This window comes from Myotis davidii, unplaced genomic scaffold (genome assembly GCF_000327345.1).
Source record: "Myotis davidii unplaced genomic scaffold, ASM32734v1 scaffold425, whole genome shotgun sequence".
NCBI lineage: Eukaryota > Metazoa > Chordata > Mammalia > Chiroptera > Vespertilionidae > Myotis > Myotis davidii.
The window spans coordinates 1,695,443-1,715,590 of NW_006296413.1; the positions used below are offsets into that span (position 1 = coordinate 1,695,443).

The 20,148-nt window shown below is 41.3% G+C and overlaps 1 protein-coding gene across 9 annotated transcripts in view; it reads right to left on the minus strand.

Moving 5' to 3' along the window:
• The window catches only part of PPP6R3 (protein phosphatase 6 regulatory subunit 3), an 82,267-nt gene that overhangs the window by 39,082 nt on the left and 23,037 nt on the right, over nucleotides 1-20,148 (minus strand). For 5 of the 9 annotated variants that reach the window (XM_006771489.2, XM_006771487.2, XM_006771484.2 and 2 more), the window contains exons 3-9: nucleotides 19,272-19,458; nucleotides 15,644-15,781; nucleotides 12,596-12,661; nucleotides 10,515-10,627; nucleotides 5,570-5,683; nucleotides 3,868-3,997; nucleotides 1,058-1,210 (exon numbers count right to left, since the gene is read on the minus strand). In XM_006771489.2, coding sequence (XP_006771552.1) covers nucleotides 1,058-1,210; nucleotides 3,868-3,997; nucleotides 5,570-5,683; nucleotides 10,515-10,627; nucleotides 12,596-12,661; nucleotides 15,644-15,781; nucleotides 19,272-19,458 — 901 coding nt within the window. Of the gene's footprint in view, nucleotides 1-1,057; nucleotides 1,211-3,867; nucleotides 3,998-5,569; nucleotides 5,684-10,514; nucleotides 10,628-12,595; nucleotides 12,662-15,643; nucleotides 15,782-16,226; nucleotides 16,371-19,250; nucleotides 19,459-20,148 lie in introns of those variants that run through there. The other 4 variants (XM_015569010.1, XM_015569009.1, XM_006771491.2 and 1 more) reach the window with 3 other exon arrangements.

Here is a 20,148-nt window from a genome sequence, read left to right on the forward strand (position 1 = left end):
CTTAGAGACAGGAGTAGAAAGGTATATTCCTCGAGTTTTACATCCTATCCAGAGAGTAGGGCAAATACTATGTCCCCCAGGGCAACAATTATGCTACCAAACAAACTATTATCTTTTCACATTTCACCTTTATACAAACTGTTCCTGTTTTCTATGCCCTACATTGACATGTCATTTAACCAAAGCTGAACTTAAAGTATCTCAGTGACGCCAGCAAGCGCATGGTATGAAAACCACGCATGGGTTTGCAATTGGATGTGAATTCAAATATGGCTCCACCATGGACAGCATGAGTGCATCCCTTTTCTGGGAATGATCAGAAAAACAGACTCTCTCTCACAGTGTCTGATGTTCAAGATCACATGAGCACAAAGTAAGTGCACATTCCAATGTGCACTGCCTGTCATGTAGTGATCGAACACCCACACATCCTCCTAAACTCCCCAAATGAACAGTGTGATGGTACCTTGTGAAACCTGCTAAGTGTTAACCTCATACCTTCTGGATGGTGGGGCAGACACAGCAAGCAGGGGCACCAGAGCGGGGCCTATGGATGCTAAGCACAAACTTTGAAACTGGGGAGGAGCTCATTCCTGGGATCTTCCTTTCCCTCTTTCACTGACAAGCAGACTCACAGCTGTTTCAAGGGAAATTCTGGACTCAAATCTGGTGTCTCAGATATGACAAACAGATATGTCTCCGTGGAAAGAAGATGAACACTTGCCCCTTTGCTAACAATGCTATAACCAGCAGTTATTCACTGTTCATACAATCTCCTGAAGAGGGTGACTAACCACGGCAGAACTTCTTGGCAAAATCTGTCTTCACCATTTCTGAAAGTCTCTAATACAGTTTTCTTTACATAAATAACTACTGACAAATTTAAAGCATTCAAATTTGATGATTAACTCAAGGCAAAAAAAAATTCTAAGATCATTTACACACAAGACCAAGAAAAGTCATTGATATGGATTGTAAATTTGTGAGGTTGTACCTTGAGTTATATGGGCATAAATACCAAGGGCAAATGAAAACCTCTCTCCAGGGGAAGTCTTACCAATATGACCCCAATACTGTTCAGCTCCATAAGGTCGCCATTGATACTGCTGGTGTTTGTCTGAAGCAGGCTGGATATCAACCGAATCACATTCAACCGGGTGTTGCCGACAGGAGGGTCCAGCACACCCCATGTTGTCTTCATCACACTTTTCTGAGGAAGAAAAAGTTTCCAATTAAAAGGCTTCTCAATACAATCCACTTAAAGAAATATATATATAAATAAATGCCTAATAAGCAAAGTATCCCCTCGGGAGTTCAAACAGAAAGGGACAGGGTATGTGCTAACGAAACACCAGGTCAACTAACCCTGTAAACAATTTAGCCTGAATTCTACATCTGAAGGAAAATTTATATCTTTAGGATATAATGAAGTAACCAAGAGAAAACAATCAAGTAACTTCCCTGGACTATTTTATAAGAAATGAAGTGCCCCATTTTAACATTCTAACTGCCGCAGAAAGCAAGCAGAAACCTACATGAGTCCCTAAAAACCAGTGCAATATGCCAAACCTGACCAGAAACCAAGAGAAGTTACAAGTAGTCCGGGAACACAGCCCTCTGCCTTCGCCAAACCTGTCATAAAGATGCACACTCAGAAGCTGCCTCTGGACCACAACCTTGAAACACAACCTCAAACCTGCTCTTGTCCATAAAGGAGAGTTCCTACCATGTGAAGTCACAACAGACAGGCACAGAACCTTTCAGAATCTCAAGTTCAGGAGTTCAGCTGTGTGGTGTCCTTTCTCAGTGTCCCCGTCCCTGTCAGCACCTTCACCCCTTTCTGCTCGCCCCAAGGCTTTAGGGGATTGTGAGGCTCCCAGTTTTACTCTATGTACGACAGCTCTAATCATCAGATATTTTAAAAAGCTTCATGGATCTACTCACACACCACACCAGACAGTAAAATCAGGACACACTGAACACACTCACTCCTTCAAATGAGACAATACCTCCCTTTGGATTGGAGCCAAGAAGAATACGAGTGTGAGACTCCACATTAGATGCTGCCCTCGATGTCCTTCTGCAAGGAAGAGGTGGAGGTCGTCTAAGTTAACTGGTCAGGGCCTTTCATCATGCACCCTCTTCTCTCTCATCCTTCTTCCTCTTCCGACTTCCACTTGTGATGTTCTCTCCTCTCCTCCTAAGTAAATCCTTTTTCTCCCTTACTCTCCCTCTTTTTCTGCCTAGGTCTGGCATGAGAGATGCCGCTGACCGTTAAATATTCAATACCAACACTGGCACTTTTCCCGAGGGAACGCCAAGCACTCTGGATGGCATCCCATGCAGGCTGAATGCAGGGAAGACAGCACGGAGGAGGCAGGACCACATTGATCACTGCAGCATCAGCCATCTGAAGAGATCGTCCAGAAGCTGAACTACTCTTCCTTGGTAATGGACATAAATTATCCTGGGTTCCCACTCCACAAAATGACTAAATAAACAGAAAACATTTCATTTTGAAGGAAGAAACTAGCATACTAAGCCTAAATCCCCAGTAACTCATGCAGTAGATACCACCAAGGTTCTAGCTACAATGTCTAGGACACTGAATCCAGTGACACAGGGCTGAAGGGAAAGGAACACATAAGAGCTGGTGCTGGCAGAACTCTCCATAACTGAGCCTTCCACGCTCCAGATGCCAGAGGGAGAGCCTCCTACCCTAATCTACGCCTGTGCACCATTGTGCAGACAGGGGCGGAAGCGATAAAACCCTGGGAACTGGGGACCGTGGGCTCATTTTGCAGGTCTTCACTGCCTGTTCTCAGTGCTCTCTCTCATGGCCTGCCCGAGTAAACAGTCGTTTTCACATCAGCACACAAATGCTCCCTGCAGAAAATCTTGGGCTCCAAGTCACATTCAATTGACAGCTTCTTAACTAAGCATCTGTCCATTAGCTCCATTGCTCCAACTCTGAATAAGACAACTCCACCTCTAAGATCAGTTCCTGAAAGATTTATTTTACCTCAAAAATGTGAAAATAACATGGTGTGAGAAGAAAAGTGTTCATTTTATGGGCATAGAAGTAACCAGAGTTTATAAAAAGAGTAAGAGTTTCTTAAGCAGGTAAAAATTTTTTAATTTTAATTATACACATTTGTTAATTTAGACATTATCCTATATAATAAAAGGCTAATATGCAAATCAAGAATGGCAGAATGACCGGTCGTTATGATGCACACTGACCACCAGAGGGCAGATGCTCAATGCAGGAGCTGCCCCCTGGTAGTCAGTACGCTCCCACAGGGGGAGTGCTGCACAGCCAGAAGCCGGATTCGTGGCTGGTGAGCGCAGCAGTGGTGGCAGGAGCCTCTCCCGCCTCCACAGCCATTGGACATCTCCTGAGGGCTCCCAGGCTGCAAGAGGGTGCATGCCAGGTTGAGGGGCATCCCCCCGCCACACCCCTGTGCATGAATTTCATGCACCAGGCCTGTAGTCTATATACATAAAAGCCTAATATACGAAGTGTCCCCTCGGGAGTTAGACTGACCAGGAGTTCGATCGCACACTATGACATGTGCTGACCACCAGGGGATGGCATAGAACGAAGGAAGGCCCAGGCCCACAGCCAGCAGCTACTAGGGACCCTACCCGGGCATGAATTTCATGCACTGGGCCCCTAGTATAGAGACAAAAGCCAATTAGAAACTAGCTCAAAAGCAATAACGACAACTGGCAATGTACGTGTAACATATTTTGTGCATGCTTGGTCACAGCCAGTTCTATTACTCAGAAGGTTCATATTCTTTCTAACAACTGTTTAAATCTAACTGTTAAGCTGGCCAGCCATGTTTAAGATAGCTGTCCTACCTTGGGTGGCTCAAGCAGGAGTTCATGAAAAGATCCAAGCCTTCCTCGGATGGCTTCTAAAACACTCTTGTTGACCGAACAAGCTGAATGACTCATGCCTGGTGGACAGATCTCTATATGGCCTTCAAATCTTAAAATCAAGCAAGTTAATTATACTTATTACAATTTCAGAACAAATCACAGTGCTCCATATCAGCATGTAGATATATACACAACCATATAAAAATGTAGTAATTCGACAGGGACCAGCAGACACAACCTGAAATCCAGAGGCCCAGAGAATCGGATGGGAAATTGTATGTGATTTCTTCCCATTCACTTGAACCACCAATCATCTTGTACCTGTTAAACTACTAGCAGTTCTCTAGCCAGAAAATATGGAAAGCAGGCCTCTGACGCTTGTACAGAGCATACCACACTACCTACCATTTGGGATGTTAATAACAGGCCTGCATTTATTCTAGTTTTTCTTGGCTAATCAACATTGTTTCCTATTTAAAAGGCTTAAATTACCCCTCTCCCGAAAGCTCAATCTATACTCATTATAACCCACTCCTACAAAAAGAGTTATGAATGCAATGAGACTCTCAAATCCCAATGGGCAAGACAGAGCCCAAGAGGGGAAAAAGGACATCAGGAAGGAGGGGCCTAAAACTGCAGGGATGCCGTTCAAATGAAAAGTCGTATCTGGAAATGGTGTCAGCTGAACATCCGTGCAAACCAGTGGTTAAAAATGTCATTGCTGGAGTTGTGCCCAAGTCCTGGCTCTTCTCTTCCCAGTTATTTGTTCAAATGTGGAAAGTGGGCTCACTCAACGTCTCTCCCAAGACTGCCGTGAGGATCATGCTAATGCAGACACAGAACTGAACGCTGCCTGGAACACAGCTAACTTCTAGAGTGATTATTATGACGATTACTTGAAAATATTCCACATGTGGAAGTGATTTCTAACTGTAAGAGCTACATGGGACAGCATTCAGAAACTCAATTATTGGAGAGGGAGGAAGGGAAATAGATTATAGTGCTTTGGGATGTGTAGGGAGGTTTAATAATTTATGTGGCCAAATATAGTATTTTTCATTATAATCTCTGTCTAAAGAGATATGCTTAAAAGTTCTTCACAATTCTATAATTCTTTTGAGTGTTTGCATACTTTTCCTCTAGTGTTCTTAATTTAATTTGACTAGAATTCATTTTTATGTAAAGTAGGTATAGACATATTTTTCCCCAAGTGGTGAGTCACTTCCTAAGCCATATTTATAGAACCACCACCTTTCCTGCTTATGTGAAAAACAAACAAAAAACCCATAAACTTAATCAAGCATATAAATTTTGGTGTCACAAATACTAGTAACACGCTGCCCTGTACTACATCCATGATGCATTGTAATAGGCAGGAGACAACTTATCTCAATCACCCGTCTTACTCAAAATTCCTTGGCTAGTCTATTATTTTTGTAAGTACTACAAAACCCAAATACTGCCAATAAAGAGTGTTCACCAAATGATACTTTTCAACTGCATCCTTATGTATTGCATTCACATAAGACTTACTTATAGTTTATACAGCAGAAAAAGATTTAGCACCTGAAATTCAAGGGCATGATATTGTAGCTTATAACCAACAACTCAACTCTTAGCTTTTAAAAAATCTAAAAGCAAAACTAAATGGCATTTTGTAAGATACAAAAGAAAAGCTTACGTTGGTCGTCGTGTCTCAAGTAATGTCAGCAGTATCTGTATTGCACTGACTATAGCTGATTCATTTTTATCCTTGTGGAATATATTTGATAGAAGCTGCTCTATAATTTCTTGCCTAGGGAAACAAATCAACAGTCAAGTGTTAACTGTAACATCATTCACCAACAACTTCAGAGAAAAAGGTCATGGTACCAGTGAGACAAATATTATACAAGAATTCACAGTCACTTGTACATGTTTGTTTCACTTAACAGTATTTTCTTTTAATATATTTATTAAAGCAGGCAAGTGATCCTGCTTATAATAAATCTAACTCTCCATACATATATTGCTCCCCTCCTTCCCTCTGCAAAATCATCTGGGCCCTGCTTCCTTTTGCCAATCTTGTTGAGAGCCAACAAATATTTCAAGACTAGACGTCACCTCCCACTCAGACGAGAGTGGTGGTGGCGGTGGTGGTGGTGATGGCGGCAGCGGCTGGGGCTGGGGTGGGATAGTAAGACCTAGAACCTTTCACCCCTGCAAAAAAGGGAAAATTCTTTAAAAGGCTAATTAGAAGCCACAAAGGCATTAATGTATAATTAACATCTAAAACAGGTAAAAGAGAACATCAATTATTGCCTTTTACTCTACAATTAAAATTTCATAAATCAAAATAAAGTGGTAGCAATGAAATGGGTCTGACTAAACTATTGCCCAAAAAGAATTTTCTGCAGGCTCTTCCTATTACAGCTCTCCTGTACACAGGCAAGGTCACAATTAAAATGTAAGGTAACCTGCAAGGAAAATTTACAGTGATTTTCTCAAGGAAAACCTCCACTTTCTAGGATCTCAGTAATTTTCAGAATCCATGTAGATTAAGGAAGGAACCTCCCTGACATACAGCTTGGGCTGCCCCGTGGCTCACACTAGTCATCCCAAGGCACAGTTGTGCTCACTGTATCCTAACTCCAGGTCCCTTGCCAGCCTAGGGCAGCAAGGAGAGAATCTCTTTTTACTTGGGGGAAGCAAATAAAACTGGTATCTAAACTAACTTCAGAGGATTCCCCTGCAGGAAGTAGCTTTCAGGTACTCCCACACCTGCACTAAAATCACTCGAGACCTCTACCTAAAACAGTACTCTAACAGTCACTCAGCACGGCAGTCTACAGCAGGGGTCCTCAGACTTTTTAAACAGGGGGCCAGTTCACTGTCCCTCAGACCGTTGGGAGGACCGGACTATAGTTTAAAAAAAACTATGAACAAATTCCTATGCACACTGCACATATCTTATTTTGAAGTAAAAAAACAAAATGGAAACAAATACAATATTTGTATTTACATGTGGCCCACGGGCCGTCGTTTGAGGACCCCTGGTCTACAGGGTAAATGTGAGTTTAGGCCTGGGACTGTGCTCTGGAAGACAGTGGTTTGTTTGTTTTTTACAGAAAATATGTATATTCTTCAAACAGCAACCTCAGGGGTACTGAAGGAAGAAGGGTACCGACACAGTGTCAGACTACAGATGCCCACCTTACTTATCAGGCAGCACTGGCACACTTTCATCAACACTGCCTGAACGGAGCGGCCTACAAAGAGGCCCTCACTGTTTCATAGCTGCACCAAATTTGAACTCTACCATATCCAAAAGGCATTCTACCAATGGACAAAAAGGATATACTAACCTGCAAACACTTGATGGTCAAGATGTAACATAGTAGCTGAGCCATATTCTGAGTCTTATCTAAGCATACAAATATCACTGAATACAGATTTCAAAATCATAAACCAAGGGACTGAGCTTACCAAATAGGATAAAAGGAATGTCCTCATATTCTATAAGGTGTTTATTTACACCCGAGAGAAAATATATTCATTTTTACATTAAAAATAAACACACTGTAGTTCCTGGATGAGCATCAGTGGAACTAATGGTATGAGTGTCTGGTGCATGAAGCATTCCAGGGTCTTTCTCCATGTCTGTGAGACAATGGCTCACTTCTGTTTTGTTTTTCCTATGGGCAGGCAGAGGAAAGACTTCTATACAACTACTGGTTGAACAGGAATCAACCCCAACTCATTCCAAGTTCATTAGTATTAAGAATTAAGAGCTGCACAGTCCAACCCTCTCTAACACAACCATCTTTCAAGGAATTTTTGAACTTGAATATTTTCCAGGTCCACTAAATTGAATATTCACTTTAAGCCCAAATTGCTTCCCAAGCTAATATGCATTATCTAACACTTCAACCCACTTTTTGAGAGACCTTTTGGTGCCCCTACCCATCTTTATCATTCTCTTTAACTTTAGCTCATTTCAAACTTTCTCTTTAATGCTAACTTATATTCATACTTATGGTGTGTGCACTACACACACACACACACACACACACACACACACACACACACACACACACACACCACAGTGCTACCCAACATATGAGTTGTTTGGCATAATAATATAAAGACTAGGTAATCTGTTTACTACGTATTGTCAGTAGATGGGCCTAATATTATACTATATTTCTACATAATTTATCAAATATTTAAAAAAACATTACGATTAATAAGCTTACTAGGCTCACAGAAAGAAGCCTTTTGTCACTGTGTATTTTCTCAATCAACAGATACTAAAAGAACCACCATAATGTGGGAGCATGCCTGATATTTAAAGGGGTTGGTTCTCATTCTCAAGAGTGTAGGAAGCAGAGGAAGGGTCCCTGCTGCTAAGTGCAGGGAAGGGTTAACTCAGTGACATACTGGGGCCCCTGACTCAGCAGATCCATGTATTTGAAGAAACCTACTCCAACTAATATTTAATGGTATTATATCTGAGCATGTACCTATCTGCATCAAAAGATAGTTGCCTGATCCAGAACTAAAGGCACAGCCTGAAATGTAACAGCTGGTCCACAGAGGCTCCAGTGGCTAGATCCCCCATTGGTTCAAGCCGAGTTGTGTGAACAGAGGACTGCAGCAGCATTAAAGAACTCAGTGATTACTAGTGATCAGTCTGACATTCAGAGTGAATTTGTGATGTCCAAGACAGGAGCCATTCACCACATGTGGTCACTGAACACTCAAAATGTAACTAGCATAAACTGATCTGTCTTAAGGGTAAAACATGTTGGATTTCCAAAACTTTATATAAAGACTAAATATATATATAGTGTGTATATATATACACACACTACAGTATACAGTCGTCCCTCAGTATCCAAGGATTCTAGGATCTCGAGGATACCAAAACCCAAGGACACTCAAGTCCCTTATATAAAATTGTGTAGAGTATTTGCATATAACCTACATACATCCTCCCGTATACTTTACATCTCCAGATTATTTATAATACCTAATACAATGTGAATGCTACATAAATCGTTGTTTCACTGTATTGTTTAGGGAATAATGACAAGGAAAACAAGTCTACACGTTTAGTAGCTAGGACACATCAGCAACACCATAACTTTCTTCCCCCCTAATATTTTTGATCCATGGGTGGTTGACCCGTAGGGAATCTGCAGATATGGAAGACTAACTGTAGGCTCAGTAACAGTTTTTTAAAATGAGCATATGTTGAAATATTATTTTTAACCTATTAAATACATTTAAATTAATTTCACCTATTTTTTTTTACTTTAATGTGATTAATAGAAATTTTTAAGTTACATGCGGTTTTTGTTATGTTTCTCTTGGACAGTGCTGTCATGAACCATATGAAATAGTTGCTATTCAATATTTTTTAATCTACTCAAATGGCAATTTTAAATGATTCAAAGAATATTGCAATTATTAGTATCTGAACATGAAATGTCTTACATGCTATAAAAGGAGTGCATGTGTCATAATGCCAAGAACTACTGAAATGGGGCAGGTAACATGACACTTTACTCAAAAACGAGTAATCTCTTTAAGAATTGCTACTTGAGAGAACTAGTCAACTCCTCCCGTTCTATCACACACTCTGGGAATTACAACTTTACTTCTCAGAAGACAGAGTTTAAAACAAGATACCTTGCCTTGAATTTGTTCCTTGCTTGGGTCAAACTTGCCAAGTAAATAATACATACACATGTCTATTTTAATAAAAGACCTTCCAAGGTGTTAAGCCAAAAAGATGCAAATGAGCCTCACTATACAGGAGGACTGAAACAGGACTGACAAAGTCACTAAAAAGAAGGAGAGTAGCAGTAAGTTGAAACAAGACAGTCTTTCATACTTAACAATGCTAACTTTCTAATGAATCATCTAACTGGGGAAATGTCTGTTTTTTCTTCATTAAAATACCTTCAGCTGCAAGGATGCAAGTCAAACATATGCCCATATTTAATGGTAAAGACTCTTTCTGAAAATGTGTGAATCTAGAAAAACCTAGTACATGCAGGGTGGCCAGTCACAAATTTCAAAACAGCACACTATCCCCAAGCTGTTTTCTGAAACCTAAACATGACATGGCTGTTCATTTAAGAATTTTCTAAAAAAGGGCAGAAGCCAGGACAAAGAAATGAAAAATACACGACATGTATCCCCTTCAAATCAGGTGTGACAAGGTTGCCCTTAGTCAGCTATAACAGGAGAGTAAAACCTAAAAAGGGCTTCTGATAAAATTATTTGCTAAAATAAGTCAATTTAGTGCATTCATAAGAAATTCTCCATCAAAACTCATAGAGGCCGTGAGTACAGTTATGATGTGGCTACCCCATCTTATGATGTCTTTAAAGAACTCTAGTTTGAACTTTGAAAAGTTCAGAGTCTACATATAAATGTCATTTATTTACATTCTTACCCTCCATGTCTCTACTGGGAATTACCAATGGCTGGGATGAGACAAGCAATTTTCCTACCTTCTCACCCACCCAAAATAGTATCTTCCATGGACGTGATTCCCAACACTTACCAATCTCATAATGGCAACACATCAGATAGCATCAATATGAACAAAGGACAAAAACTGGGTTTAAACATACTTTTCTAGAGTGGCAAGCAGAGGATCTGGCTCTGGGCTGTTCTGAATTTGTAACATCTGGTCTCTGCTCAGGCGAACAATTTCACAAAGTGACTGTGATGCATTTGAATGCCGCTAAAGGAAAAAAGTACAATTTTAACTATAAAACATGTCAAAAGTCAAATTTATAAAAGTTAGGAAGGAAACTGCTTAAGACATGACACAAATTAACACTGGCCATAAGCTGCAGTGAGTAAAAAGTCAAGCTCAAAATAAGTAACATATGGAAAAAGCATGAATTTTTAATTCTGCCAAGCTAATGAGCTTGACTTAACAATATTGCACAGTACATACTGCTATTTGTGGGGAGAGGTGATAGAATTTAATACTTTTTAAAAAAATCCCCAAAATATATACTTTTATCAGCATTAAAAAAAGCAAATATAGCTTTAAGGACTATACCAATGTGTAAGAAATATTACACTTTTCCCAAGTGTACAGTGTATTTACCTTACAGGAAAACACTAAAATCTCAGTGTCTGAACACTGAGCATCACCTGCAGTACAGGTAGAACAATGATATTCCAGCATAGATGACACACACACCGGGATATCAAAATCCACTGTTTGGAATCAGGAGCCTAATATTTCCTTAATAAATATAAATTGGTCAGTACAATTTTAGCATGTAATTTATCATTTAATACAGAAATATCAATAGGACTGTCCCAAAGGGTGAAATTAACTTTGATGCCCTAAACACTTTGTCTTTCGGAAAAAAACCTGCTGCAGAACAGGGCTTCTCCTGTGATTTCACCTGGACCTGCAGAAAGGTATAACATCCTATTGAACCAGCAAGTTCTTATGCTCAAGAACCTGAACTAGTGAGGAGCAAGTCTGGTCCACAGGCACAAGCTCCCTGTGAATGGGTAGGCCGTGCTCCTGCCATCACTTTCCATATACCCATCGCATGGAACCGCCTACCTCCCAAGCCACAGGAGGGAAGATTTCCTCCCTTAGACTCAAGGCTTCTTCTAAGCAGGGTCCTCACACTTGGGCACCTGACACACCTGAATGTGTCCTAAATGGCAACAGTAACAACACTACACTGCCCCAAAAAGAATGATGGAGAATCAACAACCCCTTTAATAGTTAGCTTTTTTCTTCTTTTTTTAAAAAATGCCTATTTAGATAAACTCCAGGTACAAAGTTTTGAAATGGACCAGAGTGAAGGGGAGGGGCTAAATTCATCTTAATGGAAAACAGGCCTTCATGAGAACACACCCTTTGGTGACACACCTCCTCCATTAGCACTCTGTCTAACCAGCAGCCTAAGGGTACAAGGAGGTGCCCCTGTGCCTCATGATATATCCTGCATCTTCTTGAAACCAACTCCTTCATAGAGATGAAGTTGAACAGCATGGAACTGTCATGTCTACAGGTAGAAATGCTGAATGCTGAAAAATTCCACAGGGCTCAGTCCACTGCTAGGTGGCAAGAGTAGCAGCAGAGAAGCATGTGCTAGCCTCCTCCACACAGCCATACCAGCTGATCCCCGAGACCCCATCCTGACAGGCGGCCCCTCAGCACAGCTCAATCTTCAAACTGCAAAGCAGTGTCAATCCTAATGCCAAGTCCATCTTCAGCACCCAAGACCAAGCCAAACCTGCCAGAACATGAAGTCCGGGCCAAGAAGGACAAGCACCAAGACCCTGTCACTCTAGGGATTCAACGGAGTCAACAGTGACCCAGGCCCTGACACAAATGCAGATGTAGCCATATCATTTGGAAGCATGGACAGAGGTCTGTAACAAAGGCAAGTAGATTCAGCATGAAACCTGGGCTCTGGAAAGGAGAATGGCTACAACCAGATCTTGCTGCTTTCCATACTTTTGGAAATTTTCTGGGTATCAGCAAAAAATATTAAACATAGTATTTTTAAAGCCTTTAGTGTTTAGAAAATTGGCAACTTTAAGAATGCTAGGTTATCACTGTTCTACCTGCCCTCTATTTCACATTTCATGCAATTATGCTCTATGCCCAAATAAACATGGTTCTTTTTAAACAAAAAAAATCAGTTTACGGTCAGACAAGGGAACTTACATCTTCTTCTTGCGATGGATGAACTATTTCCACAAGCCTCTGGATAATTTTCTCCTCATTTAACCACTGTAAAACACATTGTAGAAGTGATCATAGCAATGAGTGGCTCTTGTTCAAGCCCCAATGAAGGTTAACATACTTGGAAATATCCATCACATTTTAAGTAGAATGTTACAGGTTTCTCTGGACTTTGAACACTACAGGAAATTAAAAGTCCCCCAAGGAAAACGCCAGTGAATATATCATTTTAACAGTAGCCAACAGTACCAAGTATGCCCCAACTTATAATGCCCACATAACGAAAATTATACATCAGCTTCCTAGCCATGGGATAATTCACTGAGTACGAAAAGGGTCTGAACTTTGGTTCCTGGAAGTTGGGGGATAGAATTCATACATTTTCTATAAAAGAGTATTCACATTAGGAGAGCTTCAGAAAGACTGAGAAAAGCAGTATTTATTATTAGGCCTCTGGCTTAAAACACATTATGAACTTTTAGATTCAGAAACCAAAACAACCACAGGAAACATGGGGGGGGGAGGGCAAAGGTGGGGGCAGCACTACGGAAGCAGTTTATCTACCCTGTCACATGTTAGCAAAGAGCTATTATCATGGCTAGGACAGTCTCTTCTTCAGCCACACATGAAATACTGCTGTGAATGAAAACATGAGGAGATGAAAATAAGAAAGAATAAGTAAAAACTCAGTTTGTGTAATACCAGTTCCTCAAGGAAGAGAAACACAATAAATGAGATGCTCAATACCTAGAAAGGACTCCCCCCACTCCCGAAAAAGGTTAAAGGAGACAGGGGGATACCTAAATTTACTAAAGGTATAGAGAGAAACCCTAATACTGTCCAAACTGTGCCCGGCTTCTTAAGGAGACATGCCAAAGGAAATTCGAACAATAGCTAATGGGGGGAACAAAGGTAAAGGCCCAACTTCACAGTTTAAAGTCTGTTTTACGGTGTGCACAGGAAATCACCCTCCCAGGGTCTTGTTCAGTGCAGATCTGACTCAGCAGGGCAGGGCGAGATCTGAGTTTCTGGGTTTCTAACCAGCTCTCAGGTGATGTTTGGGACCACACCATGAGTAACAATGGTGTCTCCTAAAACAGTGGATGGGAATGCCTGTACAAAGGGGGATGGGGTGGAGGGTTCTGACCATCACTTATCAGTCCCCGACCCTACTCCCTACATTTCACGCCCACTTTTTAATTGATCCTCCATAGTGGGCCCCCAAATAAAGTTAAGTCATTTATGAGTTTTCAGCTACCCTTCCCCTAACTTATGCGTTTATTAACTACCTATCACTGTATCCCTCTAATTCAGTGGTTCTCAACCCTCCTAATGCCGTGACCCTTTAATACAGTTCCTCATGTGGTGGTGACCCCCAACCATAAAATTATTTTCGTTGCTACTCCATAACTGTAATTTTGCTACTGTTATGAATCGTAACGTAAATGTCTGATATGCAGGATGTATTTTCATTGTTACAAATTGAACATAATTAAAGCATAGTGATTAATCACAAAAACAATATGTAATTATGTATGTGTTTTCCGATGGTCTTAGGTGATCTCTGTGAAAGGGTCGTTCAACCCCCAAAGGAGTCGCGACCCACAGGTTGGCAATTCACAGGTTGAGAACCACTGCTCTAATTCCTTCTAAAAGACCATACCGAAAATTTACCCCTGTAACAATCCAAATTGTTACATTTGGACCTTCCCCCTTGTCCTCAACAGTCTTCCCTGGAATCCTCAACCTTTTTCACGTACACAAAAACATACATAAAAGGAACCAGTGTTCCAATTCAGGGCCCTTCCATGGGTAGGGCCCCAGACATTCCCTAGGTCCACCAACTGGTTTCCTCACAAAGAGCACGGTTCGCGTACACCTCTACCTGTTCTACTTTCCAGTCCCATGCCCATGCCCTGGTCCTCCCACTCACACAAACACCCCACTTCTGCAGAGCATCCTCTTTCCTGGAGTACCACCTGACAACCCCCCGTCTCTCCTTCTTTAATTAAAATTAGCATTCCCGCCCTGGTTTGGCTCAGTGGATAGAGCGTCGGCCTGCGGACTCAAGGTCCTAGGTTCAATTCCAGACAAGGGCATGTACCTTGGTTGCAGGCACATCCCCAGTGGGGGTATGCAGGAGGCAGCTGATGGATGTTTCTCTCTCATCGATGTTTCTAACTCTCTATCCCTCTCCCTTCCTCTCTGTAAAAAATCAATAAAATATATTTTAAAAATAAAATAAAATAAAATTAGCATTCCCAATAAAACTCATTTCCAGGGAAAGAAGTAAGTTCTAAGACTCAAGGTTGAGTATTAGAGATGGCCTGAACTAGGGAGTGGTTCTGGAAGAAGGCAAGGAGGAGAACGAGAGGGAGAGACAGAAGATAAGATGGCAAAGACAAGGGTTTCTGGGAAACTTCAAGTTACTCACACCTCCCTCTTCCCACCCAAATCCTGCTCAAGAGGCACATGTACCCTAAAATAACCATCTCCCCAAATTTTTAAATATGTGCCCTTTTGGAAATAAGCTCCATTCTCCTTATCCCAAGCTCTTAGAAAGTTACTTCTGAAGCCTCATTCCCTGGAAATACGGACACCTCTCCTTTCGACTCGTAGAGATAACTCTGTGATGTGCCCATCTTCTCAAGAAAGAAGCCTCAAAGCATTGCAGATGAGATGCAGCTCATAACAGTCATACTTCTGCTTTCACTACCTGGCCAGCTTTGAGACTAATCCTCAGCCCATTCTACCTTCTTAACCCACTGACAAACAAGCCAGCAAAGGAAATAGAAGCCCCCAAAGGAAGCATCCCAGAAACCTAATGATGTGCACATCTGAAGCCTTAATCCTGCAAAATCTGAGTCTCTTCCTATCTCGGAACAACCTTCTGCCCCACCCTGTCCCCTACCCTCTAGTTTCCCAGATAATCTTCTACCAACCCGTGGAATCCCCCCCAGCAGACAGCAGCCTGTGGGTTCATGCGCGCCTCTCCTCACCCCGATCAAGGACAGTCATAATTCTACTCACATTCAGCACATCTTGCCTGGGCTGTGGAGGCTCGATGCATGTCAGAAGCCTGAGCAACAAGTCCATGATAGCTGAAGTTCCTATGTGCTTTATAATAAGGTCTACAAAATCACGCTTCTTCTTTAAGAAATCCACAATCTAGAGGAGAACAAACCAAAACTGAAAGACATGTAACCTGAGAACTAGAAACTTTAGAATGCTGCCAGTCCTGCCCCCACCAAAATCCTATCACCACTGTGAGAGAGGAGCAGCAAATGTTGAATTCATAACAAGATGTCAAGTAGGGAAGCCTGCTAATCATTATGCTATTCTAAAACCCCTAGGGGGAAAAACTCCCAAATTATCACATATTCCCTAATACAAATACACCATCACAGAATCTTTTATTTCTGTTCACTTTCATTAATTATTAACTCAGAGAAAGAGGATATACCATTTCAGTTTATAAACATAAAGCAAGTCCATTATTAGACTGTGCACTAAATTGCGGATACATATTTAAAATCCTAATTATACTCTAGCCAGTGAGAGAAAAAAATTCAAAACATTAAGATTTCTCTATCAGTCAAAGTGACTAACTCACCTGCTATAGAAACATCACGTGGATTTTATTTTATCAATTCACCTGATCAGATTCACACAAGGAGAGTGACTGTGGCAGAGGCTGACAGTATACCGAGACCATGACGACAGAAATAAAGTTACATCCCTGCCACCTGGGTCTTTTCTGTACAGGAAGAAGAAGGAGACTGTTTTGTCCCATACTCCCTTGTGTACTTCTGGTTTCTGTCTGTGTGCAGGAATCATCTATTCACAAGTCCTAGAAGCAGCAGCCCAGCATGGCAGCTGCTATAACATAGTCTCACTGAAATCTCTCAAAAGCCCCAGAGGTGAGGTTGCTTAACTCACATTGCAGAAACCAAGGCTCAAGTGGCTGTCCTGAAATTTAAACTTAGATTTATATGTCCCCAAAGCCATGATCCTGCTATTATCCCACATGAAGAAGTCTAATAGCCAACTAAACCTGCTTCACACTCAGAACCAGGTGGAAGTGCAGGATTGACAATCCCGTGTGGCTTCTTTAAACAATGATGTTAAATGCTGTAATAAACCTTCGAGTCGTCATACACACTGAATCCAGTCACAATTGAGTCACACAATAGTATTAAAACCACAGTTAAGGAGAGAGGAGGAAAAAGCACTAGATCTGGAACCCAAAGGCACAGCCAGGACAGCAAGATGTCCTATACAGAGGATGACACTGCTGATGTACTAAGTCATCCAACAATGAAGGTGCCCTACAACTTGACTTTATGCCCCAAGAGCTAATAAATGTCTGTATCAGTTAAGCCAGGTTGAGTCAGATTTTTTCCCCCATTATTTAACAGCTGCATATATCCTTACTAATTCATCATGTGATGGGAAACCTTTATTTACACTCATAATTCCCAAAAGGTTAGAGAGGTGCCGGTTTGACCCTTTTCCTGGAGCTGAAAAGACCAAGGGCTATAGAATCCACTTGTTCTCATTCAAGGAGCCCTGAACCAAAATGCACAATGAGCAGCAATGACTAGGCCAGTGATAGCAAACCTATGACACACGTGTCAGAGTCCTGAACCAAAATGCACAGTGAGCAGCAATGACTAGGCCAGTGATAGCGAACCTACGACACGCGTGTCAGAGGTAACACGCGAACTCATTTTTTTGGTTGATTTTTCTTTGTTAAATGGCACTTAAATATATAAAATAAATATCAAAAATATACATCTTTGTTTTTCTATGGTTGCAAATATCAAAAAATTTCTATATGTGACACGGCACCAGAGTTAAGTCAGGGTTTTTCAAAATGCTGACACGCTGAGCTCAAAAGATTCACCATCACTGGGCTAGGCCCTTTTCTCAGCATTTAATTGGCAGGTACCATCATCTTTACACAGATACTATGTCTGACCTTGAAGACCAATACAAATACTCAGAAAGCTTCAAGTGCATTCTCACTCATGTCACTGAAAACCAGGACCTGTTTCAGTAGTCACTACAACCATCTGGAACTGACTAGTAATTTAGGCTGTGGGGTGACTTGAACTTTCCTATAACAGTCAACAGTCCTATTATTTCTCATCGGAAGGCAGAAGACAGAAAGACAATCTATCAGATTTGGGGAAGATTCTTGAAGAAAAAAGAACCTCGATTCCAATACATTTAAGAAAGTAATCCTACTCAGTTAAGATATGAAGGAATAGCCTCCTCGCTAAAATAAAACATGTATCCCCTTCACCCTGGCATAGGATGGACCAGGGGTGGGCAAACTTTTTGACTCGAGGGCCACAATGGGTTCTTAAACTGGACCGGAGGGCCGGAACAAAAGCATGGATGGAGTGTTTGTGTGAACTAATATAAATTCAAAGTAAACATCATTACATAAAAGGGTACGGTCTTTTTTTTTTTTTTAGTTTTATTCATTTCAAACGGGCCATAGTTTGCCCACGGCTGGGATAGACACACTAGGCCTAAAACAGTTCAGTCCCTCTATGTGTGCAAACAGCAAGGCGGATCCTGGAGCCTGCTTTCCCCCATGAAGGATGCCAGGCCCGACGGGTTTGACTACCGACAAACCCTGTCATCACACCTCTGCTCGCTGCACTCTCGCAGGGCTGACAGTCTGTACTTGGACATCTGAGGCTCGATGCTCCTTGGCTGCCTGTTTCTCTTAAGTGGATTGTAATCAATGGTCAGCAGACCCTTTTCACACCAATACTGCTTAGAGCAGTGATTCTCAAACTGGAGCATGCATCAGTCATCTGGAACAGCGGTCGCCAACTAGTGGTCCATGACCGCTGATCTGGAAGACTTGTTAAAATCCCAGATTGCTGAGCCCAACCCCCAGAGAGTCTGAGTCCTGGGACCACACTTTTGAGAACCACTACATATACAACCGATAGTTGGAAAATAAATTTCCCAAGGACATATGAATTATTTAAAAAGCAAACAAAGTGGGGTAGGAGGAGAACAAGAAGAAAAAGGAGGAGGAGAGGGGTGGGGATGTTCCTGCCATAACAGTAAGGCATGAATTTCTGCCAATCACTACAGCAGAGCTACATAATAGGCACATGACAGTCTATACCCAGATGTCTCAAGCAAAACTTTTTTTTTAGTAGAATCAAAATAGAAACAATCACCATTTGTATAAACCAATAATCAATTACATTTATAAAAAAGCTTTTTTTATTTAAGCTTCATTTGTAATCATCAAGGGGAAAAAACAATTGTTACTTTACCACAGTCACTAGGACTTCACTCACACACTCAACTGCTCAGTATGCACCGTCATGCCATCTTCACAAACAGATACTAGCGTTCTCATGCTTCTAGCTACTTGTCAAAAGAGAAAACCACAGTCTACTAAAAAACCAAGATGTGAGGCATTTGGAAAATGTAAAATTAGAACATATTAATGTGTAAATCAATGTTAAGCCAGCAAACATTTAGAATACGTAAGGTGTAAAATATATTCTTTTATAAAAGCTGGACTTAGAGCACAACAGAACACTGAAGCAACAAAATTACTGGGGATCATCTCAGAGTGATGATCAGCCCTAATACTTACCTTTTGGAAAACAATATTTACCTGTTCTGGTTTTCTGCTGATAAGAATACTTAGCACCTTGCTGAAGAAACTGGCAAGTAGTGGGTTCAAGGGGGAATCGTTTAGGAGGAAGCTATATAATTTCATTAGCAAGGATTCATCTTCTCCCAGCCTATCATTCATCTGGGAAACATCAGAAGTGAGCAACTCACAAGATATATTTGGATACCTAGAAGAAGAGGATACCTGTATCATCATCTGCATTAATGGTTTAATTGCATAAAGGAATACACAAATCAGAAAGGCTTCCTGAAACCGTGGGGGGAAAATTATCTTGTGAGAATGACAAAATCCTTTATTTCAATTTCTGTTCAACCTCTAGATTAAAGTGAGTTAGCTATGTCTAAAATACTGTTCCTAAACCAAGCTTTAATAGGAATACATTTCCCCCAACAAAACTAGAACACAGCTAGAACTCAGGAGCCAAAAGAGGGGGCCGGGGACGGGGTATGGTGCAGGGGCCTGGCCTTCTCAGATGAGACAAGATGTGACAGGTAAAAAGCCTTGGGCTGCAGCCATCAGTAGCTACTCTGGCACAGCTTATACGACAACCATGAGGGACACTGGTTTCCAGGAAACTGCACACAGCACCTTGTAAGTACTCAAGAAACATTTAGGTCCCTAGAATGGTCACTCTAATTTCATATGGCTCGCAAATGGTACTAGAAAGTTGTTTTGGGGGCTTCTCAAATGTTCAATCTATATTACATCTTAAGAGAATAAATACTCTAGAGAATAGGGAATCTGCCTGAGTGAGCCAGATGGGAAGCTGTATATAAAAAAACCCCACTCTCGCCCTAGCCAATCTGGCTCAGTGGATAGAGCACAGGCCTGCGGACTGAAAGGGCCCAGGTTTGAT